Consider the following 8,965-nt stretch of genomic DNA (forward strand, 5'->3'; position numbering starts at 1 on the left):
TGGCCCGCCCGCCCACCACCGTCCCAACTCCCAAGAGCCAAAAGAGAGGCGAGAGACCTGGCCTGGCCGCCTCCTTCACACAAGCCGCCCAGCCCCGCCCCGCCCCCTCGTCCCTCTGCGCGTCGCCTTGCCTCGCGCCGCCGCGGCCGCCGTCGTCGCCATGGGTGCGGGCGCGGGCGCGGCGGAGGAGCCGTCGCAGACGCGGCGGGCGCTGGTCGACACGGCCGCGGGCGCCATCTCCGGGGGCATCTCCCGCACCGTCACCTCCCCCCTCGACGTCATCAAAATCCGGTTCCAGGTCCCCCTCCCCCTTGAACCCACCCTCCAATTTCGATTGTTTCCCCGCTGCCCAATTTGGGAGCCGGTAGCCGCGAATTCGTCGTGTCGCCAGGCTGGGGTTAGTGGGGGGAATTTTTCTGGTATGTTTCGGGTAGGAAGCCGTAGGGATCGCGCGTGCGCTGGCTGGAGGATGCGGCTGTCTCCGCGGATTCGCGCGTGCATTTGTTTGTCCCCGGGAAATTGGGGCCGGGGGCTTCAGGAGGCCCCGGGTGTCCGCGTCTGGCGCGGATTCACGACGGGCGTGGGAGAGCTGCCTGGTTTGGGGAATTTTGCGGGTGCATTTGGGCCATTCGGGAGCACACGCTCACAATTTAGTTAACCCGTGGCCATGAGGAAATTCTGGGAGCTGTTTTGTTGTTCGAGCAAGCATGGCGGGGTTTCGAATAAATTCTCTACTGTTTAGCGTACCTGGGCGTCACTGTTTGAATCCTTTAGTGCTCAGTTTGATGCTAACGAAATCCGTGTCAGAGCTGCTGTTGAATTCTGATGTTTGAAGATATACTGCGAGAATCAGTATTTCTGGAGCATCACTCCAGTAAACCGCTTTGTGATGAGCTGACGCTCCTTGCTCTTAAGGATTTCCTTGGAGGGAAAATGTAGCTATCTTACCACTTTGGGATGCTGAAGAGCTGCCTCCTGTTATGTACCTTCTTAATACCATTTCTTATTACCATCCCTTTTGTGGCTTGTTCACCCTTGATTGCACAAGGATCTGCCTATCCTTTTGCAAATGTTTCGTATTACATCACTGTTTTTGGTTTGAACACTGTTACATAAACTCAGATGATCATTTTGTGGGAGTTTTGGTTGATTGGGTTTTAGGGGTCTTATTTGTCAGAGATTGGAATATGATGGAATTTATTTTAGTTAGATACCTACTGATTACACTCTTTATACGGCAGAATAGTATTTTCTGACGTGTTTTCTTCACTAGATTGACGACTTCTTTTCTAAATCTTGACCGTTGTATTGAAGCACTCATAATTGCGTTGGATGCAGCCTAACTGTAGCAATCTATAATCATATTTTGGTTACTGATATGCTCTTCAATGCCTTTTTCAGGTTCAATTAGAGCCGACGGCAAAATGGGGTGTACTTCGGAGGGATGTCTCTGGACCTTCCAAGTACACTGGACTTATGCAAGCAACTAAAGATATTCTGCGAGAGGAAGGTTTGCCGGTATCTGCTTTTCTTCAAACACTTAGCTCATGCTTTATTTAGATAAACTTGTCCATGGACTGGTGATCATTAACTTGTTTTCTCATGCTAAATGTCAGCCTTAATATTTATCTGTGAGGTTTGTTCTGTGAATCTTACCAGGCTGAACATGGGCCTAGAATTGAGGGTTACAGTCATGCTAGTTCTTAGTTGTAAATTATGCTTGAGGAGGGGAGTCCAATGCTATAGTCGGTATGGAACAATGCTAACTGCTATGATCAGTATTTAGTGGACTGATCCAATTCTTGGCGGGGTCTTAATTTAACGAGTAAATTACAAAAAATGACCACATTCGGGGAAGTGGTAACAAAGAACTGCCGTTTTGGGGGCTGGGTCATGAAATAATACTGTTCCTGGGCTGAGAGCGTTTTGACAGCGAATCTGATTACCTGGGCCTGGATGTCCAGGCTGATGTGGCGTTTCTGGTGCCATGTGAGTTTTTTACTAGTCTACCTGTACGTCCCAACTGCCATGTACTCTCCCGTCTCTCTCTCTAGGCGACGTGCAGCCGTGGCTCAGCGAGGCGCACAAGTCTCTCTCCCCCCCCCCCCCCCTCCCTTCCTCCCTCTTGATGGCATGCAGCCGTGGCTCAGTGACGCTCAGAAGACCTCATCATTGGTAAACGCTTCACGTCTCCTGAGGTGGGGCGCCCGAAATGTTGTCTGGCTGCTTGTGACGAATCTTCAATCCATCAGTTCTCCACGAATATATCAAATGGCTGACATGTAGTGTTATATTGCTTTTTTACTTATGAGGTTATGTCATTGGTTGCTGGCTTTTTTGGGAAGTGCTTATTCCCTAGATTTCTATTCTGATATCTAATTTGCTTCTTTTTCGCCCCCGGCACTTCTTTTGGTTTATCTACCTTGGGTTTATGCATGCTCTATGTTTGATTTAAATAGTCCATCTAAAACAATTCCATGAAATATGCTCTTACTGTGCAAGATGCTGATCTTTCAGGGATTCTGGAGAGGAAATGTTCCAGCCTTGTTTATGTATATGCCATATACAGCTATACAATTCACAGTTCTACACAAGCTAAAAACATTTGCATCTGGTTCATCGAGAACAGGTATGCCCTTTCAGCTTGGTTTTCGGTCTATATTTTAAAATTAATTACAAATGTCATCCTAGTAAGTGCTTGCAGTAGATAATAGTTTTTTACCCAAACTTTTAATTTGTACAATTGATACATTATGAAATTTGATACTCCCAGAATTATATTGCTATTTGGGAATCTCATCTCAGTGAAATGAGAAATGTTCAAATCCATGTTTCAGAACTGAAGCTTTTAATATGATTTCTCACATCTCTTTAGTACTTATCTGGTCTATTGTTTCTTCTCAGAGGATCATCTGCACTTAAGTCCTTACTTGTCTTACGTAAGTGGGGCTATCGCAGGAAGTGCAGCAACTGTAGGGTCATATCCATTTGACCTTCTCAGAACTATTCTTGCGTCACAGGGTGAACCGAAGGTAAATCTGATCTTATTTGTGATTTGTGGAACTGTTTGTTTCCTTGGAGTGTGAACATTTGAACTTAGTTGCAAACTTATGGTGCCACTAGTTTGGTTTTGCAAGATTGTAGTTAGATCCTTGGTCATCTTTCTTTACCTCGAGTACTTGCAGTGATTTGTAGTACTTCTGTACTTTACTTCCATGCCGATAGTTAGTACTCACTTTACTCATAATATGGACATATCATTGTTAGATTGCTTGAAGTTGAATCCTTTTGTTTTACGGTAGAGTTTCATTCAGTTTCATTTTCAACACAACGGACTTCCCCTTGCACCTTTTTTTGGTTTTGTCATGAAGCCCAGGCTTAATTTTTTTTCTTATTTTCTTTTCTGATCTTTTTTTAGTTTTGTGTTCCATCAAGTGTCAACTATCTGAACAAAAAAATTATTGTTCAGTTATACATGGCAAAGTGGTAAAGCTGCTGCCTTGTGACCATGAGGTCATGGGTTCAAGTCCTGGAAACAGCCTCTTACAGAAATGTAGGGAAAGGCTGCGTACTATAGACCCAAAGTGGTCGGACCCTTCCCTGGACCCTGCGCAAGCGGGAGCTACATGCACCAGGTTGCCCTTATACATGGCAAATCATTTTGTGCTAGCAACAGTTCAAGCCTTCAAGGTAGCCTTGAACAGAGAATTTATCTTCTGTACAGAACTTGAAAGAACATTGATAAATCATTAAATGAGAACACCTAGGAGCAAAGATATTGTTATTCTTTCCTTAAGGAGAAATAGCACCCAATTCTGAAGTAGAGGACTGTGACCTGAGTTGGGGGTGTATACCCACACCTCCCACCAACTGAGCTAGGCTCAGTGTACAATGTTGATTTGTTTATGTGATTCTAAAATAAAAACTGATATTTTAATTCATAATAAGAGTTTTTTTCATTCATAAACGTATTCACAATATGGAATACAATAAATCTTATAACTGCAATATACAAAATACAAGTACACTCATTGTCTTTTTTGGACCGTGCGTGATCATGCTCTTAAATATTTTTTTCAGCTGTGTGTGTTCTATCATTTTGTATTTTTTGAGATGCACATGTGAATACAAATCAAGTGTACACATTATATTACTATGCACTTATTCCCTGTGATTGATTTTTTGCACAATCATTGCAAGCCAACTGCTTGATGGATACTCTTGAGTTGACAATTCTATCATGATGCTTTCTTGTTGATTCACACAAAGTTGTATTTTTCTCTGTAGGTTTACCCCAATATGCGGTCTGCACTTGTTGATATAGTTCAAACTCGTGGTGTTCGAGGGCTGTATGCTGGTTTAATTCCAACTCTTGTTGAAATTATACCATATGCTGGCTTGCAGTTTGGTTCATACGACACTTTCAAACGTTCAATGATGGTAACAAAGCTAAACTCACAGTTTTACATGTACCCTCCAATGATTTGGAGAAGATCTATATAGATGATCTCAGCTGCGAGTTTTATCAGATGATCGTATTAGATGTTGTACTCTTTCCTTAGTTTGTTATCCTTCTAGAATATGGGATATTGAGGTACCAAGAAATGCATTTTTTATGAAACATAAAGTATATGGCATGCTCATATAGGTAACAAGAAACTACTGGTGTTGTAACAATTTATTCAAGACAGGCTTTTTTTCACCAAAGAACTGGCTATGGACAGGGGTGCATGGAAGCTTGCTATCCATGTGCCCGAACCATGAGTTGGTCGCGAGATCTTATGGGTTTCACCTCTAGCCTACCCCAACTTGTTTGGGACTAAAGGCTTTGTTGTTGTTGTTGTTATTGTTATTGTAGGCTTGTTTCTTCATAAGAGAATTACACTTGATTTTTTTTCTTAACTTTGATTAGTATGTGTCTCTGACCGCAATTTTTTCCCATAGTCATGGAATAGATACAGATATGGAATTGAGGAGGATGACTCGGCATCAAGCTTCCAGCTATTTCTTTGTGGATTCGCAGCTGGAACATTTTCAAAAGCTGCATGTCACCCACTTGATGTTGTTAAGAAAAGATTCCAGGTAATTGGTCAATGAAATTTGCTGTTTTCCCATCCACATGTTTCATGAAATAAATCCCATCTGATGAAATCAAGCTGTATTATGATAGTTAAGAAATGATCACTATTATGGTTGTGAGACAATGCCGAGTCCTTGGTATATTTTGGAGCTAATATTTCTTCCAACAATTTGCAGATTGAAGGATTAAAACGTCATCCAAGGTATGGGGCGCGGATTGAGAGCAGCACATACAAGGGCATGTACCATGCCCTAACAGAGATAGTTGTTAAGGAGGGGTTTGGAGGCCTCTATAAAGGGCTTTTCCCATCGGTGGTGAAATCAGCTCCTGCTGGTGCAGTGACATTTGTGGCCTACGAATACATCTCGGACTGGTTAGAGTCATTACTCATGTGAAAGATCGCCATGCAGTATTCTTTCTCTCCTCGATTTGTTTTGAGTTGTCCATAGTCCTTCTCGGCATCTGTATTAGTAAATGGATTTGTGTCTGGAAGAGGCTGCATTTCCCTTGGATCTTGCAGCCAATTCAAGATTTTGGGAGCCTACAAAACCAGCCGGATCATTTATGCTTGTAAGCTTCTTTCATGCGATTTTGAAAACAACCTAAGTTACTCAAAATATGCAGTCAAATCCATGATTAAGCATTTGCCTTGCTAAGTATCTACTGAGCCAGGCATGCTGTTACAATTTTCTTGCATGTGCATCATGTCACACATGCAAGTTACTGAATCTGAAATTTTTTTACAGGATAGGGGCCAAGGCCGGAGTTGAGTGAGTCCTTCAATTGGATAAAGGAGCTAACAGTACCCGCATTCTCGTCATCAGCGGGAACTTTCAGTTGTTTGGAGACCGCAAGGTCGATGGAGAAAGAAAGTGCATACGATCATTCGTTGAGAGTTGATACCTGTAAAGCCTTACACATAGAGCGAGCTATTTTGCCGTTTTCTCTCCCTTAATTTTTTTGCCCCCCATCGCCTAATGTTGTGATAGTGCATTCCTTGAGCTGTAACAGTGAGGCTGAGTAAAACTGATATAGAGCCTGTGACTTGTGATAAATGTCAAGAGCAGCAGGCATTTTTGTTGAGATGCAATCATCGTACGCTTGACTGCTTTTCACTTAACTGTTATCTTTGTCGATTTGCGGTTACATTTGTAGTATCTGTTTAAGCCATTTGCTTGCTTTGTTGCGTTGGTTATGTTTTTGCATGTCTCGGTACCGTGGAAGACTGGAAGTGAGTCGCTATGAATACACAAGCCTGCGCACTGCCAAGAGGTTCACTGATGCAACCTGCATTTGGTACCGGTCATGGCCTGTCTCTTCAGGCTAATGTGTCAGGAGGACGAATGAATGGGCAGCGATGTGGCGATTTATATTATGCAAATCATGTGCAATACAGGCTTTCAGCTATCTGTTAACTGCATCACAATGGCGGCAATGCAGGATTTCACATCTCCTCATTAAACTTGTATTTTCATTTGAACTTACGCTCTGCATAAGTGACCATCTTCGGCGGACTTGAAAATATTTATTTTTTTCAGTCAGTATTCAGATACGTACAGTAATTTTTACCTGTCACTTAAAACTTGCGAAAATCTCAATGCCGAAATCAGATGGTTTTTATATTCAACTTAGCTATGGTTATTTGTCAGTCACCTAAGTAATAAAGAAACCTGTGTTTAATTTAAGATAAACCCAATGAAAAACTGATCTATTGCAGGATCTGTACCATCGATTTCCAAACCGTGCTGTAACACGTCAATGCCAGTGCGGATTGTACATATGCAACGGTGTTGAGCACATAAGAGCATTTCTAATCGATCCCATATAATTTAGAGGGGCAAATGTTTGGGTATCATTCGTAGTAGTATATTTGCTCCGCTAAAAATGCGGTTTCTAACTGATCCTTTAAAGTTCACACCACTGTGGCACAAGTGGGGAGGAGTTCGCCACTGCGGCAGCCTGCCCTCTACTAAGGTTCGAACAACCAAATTATTCAAATTCAAACACACCGAAGGGTTAACATGAAGTAAAAAGCACGATAAAAACACAACTATGAAGTGCTATAGAGATGCCACTGAGGCTCAACAAGATCATCTAGGAGCTGGATGTGAACTTCTCGTTTTTCGATACTTCAATGCACCACGAGGAATCTACGTATCTTTGTTTGCCTCGTGCTCCGGCTCAACAGCATCCCCATTGGGGATGTACCAAAAGTTCTCAAGTATGTCTCTGTCATCTTCAATGATCATGTTATGCAAGATGGTGCAATATGTCATTATTTGCCATAGGATCTTGGCGTTCCAATACCCTGCAAGGCCACGAATGATACCAAAGCGCTTTTGAAGCACCCCAAAAGCTCTCTTCACATCCTCCCTTGTCGACTAACCAAGTTTGTAAGGGTGATCCAACTTGTTCATGAAATGCAATGACATGGCATTTGCAAGGGTGATATGCAACACAATCTGAAGCAATAACCAAGTTAAGTGAAGTGTCGACCACACACAATGATACTTCATATTTAGGAAGGGTTCCATCTTGTTTAGCTACACATCAAGTGTTGTTTAGCTTGAAACGGGGTGAAACGGAAGTAAACTACCATATCTAGTCAATTTAAATGGGGTGGGAAACATATATATAGTATTTTCCAAAATACCCCGTGTTAAATAAAATGTTAATTAAGGTTCTGCACTAAAAAATATTTTAGAGGTGGTCAAACATGAAAAGTAATAGCATGGTTGCAATCTACACATTTTCCTAATCATTTTACATTTATAACATGTCTCACTACGAGTTACGGATGAAAAGATATAATATGTGCAAGTTCAATCATGTTTCTGTGATTACTCATATAAAGGATTCTGGAATACCCGCCACTTGAGGCTTCGCTGGTGAGAGTGCCCTCTGCGCCGTCCGATCTGCCTAAATGACATGCACCTGTGCGACCCCCCCCCCCCCCCCCGGGCTCCATGACAGGTGGACCCCCAGCTGGAAGGGCCCACCGTCATGGGGCGACTTTGTTCACGCCCGCGGGGCCTCTTCCGTGCGCCCTCTCGTGCATGATGGGAGGACGGACCCGGCTGTCGGCGTCTTTCGGCCCCGGGCTGGTTTGTCTATTGCGCCAGCCGACAAGACGTGTGCGCCCGGCTCGTGCGAGTTGCCTGCTCGGCCTTGACGTTTGGGGTTCTGAGAGGTTTGGATGACCGGCGATGTTTGCGTGCGCCCGGGCATGCGCTTTCGCCTCGGCTATGTCGGCCCGAACCGTTGCCGCCACGAGCCCTAGCCAACTGCTGGCATCTGTGGGGTGGTTTTCCCGACTCACCCGTTGGTCTTGGTTGGATGCAGTGGTGCTTTGCCTGCCCATTTTCTTGTCATCGTCTGGCCTGGCCGGTTGGCGTGTTTTCAAATGCATGCACCTTTTTCACCACGGGAATGAATGTCTGGGCATGCTCTTCCCCTGGATCATCTGATTGATTTGCTCAGTTATATTTTGCATAAGTCACCCCAGGTTGGTGTAGGGTTGATGACCCACAAATATATGGGATCAATCGTAGTCTTTGCAGTAAGTTAGAGTGTCGAACCCAATGAGGAGCAGAAGAAAATGGCAAGCGATTTTCAGCAAGGTATTCTCTACCAACACTAAAATTATCGGTAACAAATAGTTTGATAGCAAGGTAATTTGTAACGAGCAACAAGTAGCAATGGTAACAAAGGTGGAGCAAAGTGGCTCAATCCTTTTTATAGCAAAGGACAAGGCGGAACAGTCTCTTATAATAAGCAAAGTGTTCTCGAGGACACATGGTAATTATTATCTAGTTACTTTCATCATGTTTATTTGTTCGCGTTCGCTCCTTTGATAATTTGATATATGGGTGGATCGGTGCTTGC

The 8,965-nt window shown here is 43.5% G+C and overlaps 1 protein-coding gene across 3 annotated transcripts; it reads left to right on the forward strand.

Moving 5' to 3' along the window:
* On the forward strand, window positions 1–6,163 carry LOC123063269 (mitochondrial thiamine diphosphate carrier 2). 3 transcript variants are annotated; one of them, XR_006430230.1, is made up of 8 exons: window positions 1–298; window positions 1,402–1,518; window positions 2,518–2,629; window positions 2,905–3,032; window positions 4,288–4,440; window positions 4,945–5,082; window positions 5,257–5,650; window positions 5,827–6,163. XR_006430230.1 is itself a non-coding variant. In XM_044487009.1 (8 exons), the coding sequence occupies exons 1-8, from the start codon at window positions 161–163 to the stop codon at window positions 5,852–5,854; spliced, it is 1,011 nt and encodes a 336-aa protein (XP_044342944.1). In that variant the 5' UTR covers window positions 1–160; the 3' UTR covers window positions 5,855–6,163. The 3 variants fall into 3 exon arrangements, 2 of the variants coding, with proteins under 2 accessions (XP_044342944.1, XP_044342946.1); XM_044487009.1 differs by having other exon boundaries at window positions 5,257–5,453; XM_044487011.1 differs by having other exon boundaries at window positions 1,402–1,510; window positions 5,257–5,453.
* The last annotated feature ends 2,802 nt before the right edge of the window (window positions 6,164–8,965 follow it).

This window comes from Triticum aestivum, chromosome 3A (genome assembly GCF_018294505.1).
Source record: "Triticum aestivum cultivar Chinese Spring chromosome 3A, IWGSC CS RefSeq v2.1, whole genome shotgun sequence".
Taxonomy (NCBI): domain Eukaryota; kingdom Viridiplantae; phylum Streptophyta; class Magnoliopsida; order Poales; family Poaceae; genus Triticum; species Triticum aestivum.

What these genes read in the sequence shown, in the direction of transcription:
- LOC123063269 (XM_044487009.1), top strand. Translation starts at nt 161, where the DNA reads ATGGGTGCGGGCGCGGGCGCGGCGGAGGAGCCGTCGCAGACGCGGCGG. An exon ending in ATCTGGTTCATCGAGAACAG is followed by an intron (nt 2,630 to 2,904) that starts GTATGCCCTTTC and finishes GTTTCTTCTCAG; the next exon opens with AGGATCATCTGCACTTAAGT. An exon ending in CTTTCAAACGTTCAATGATG is followed by an intron (nt 4,441 to 4,944) that starts GTAACAAAGCTA and finishes TTTTTCCCATAG; the next exon opens with TCATGGAATAGATACAGATA.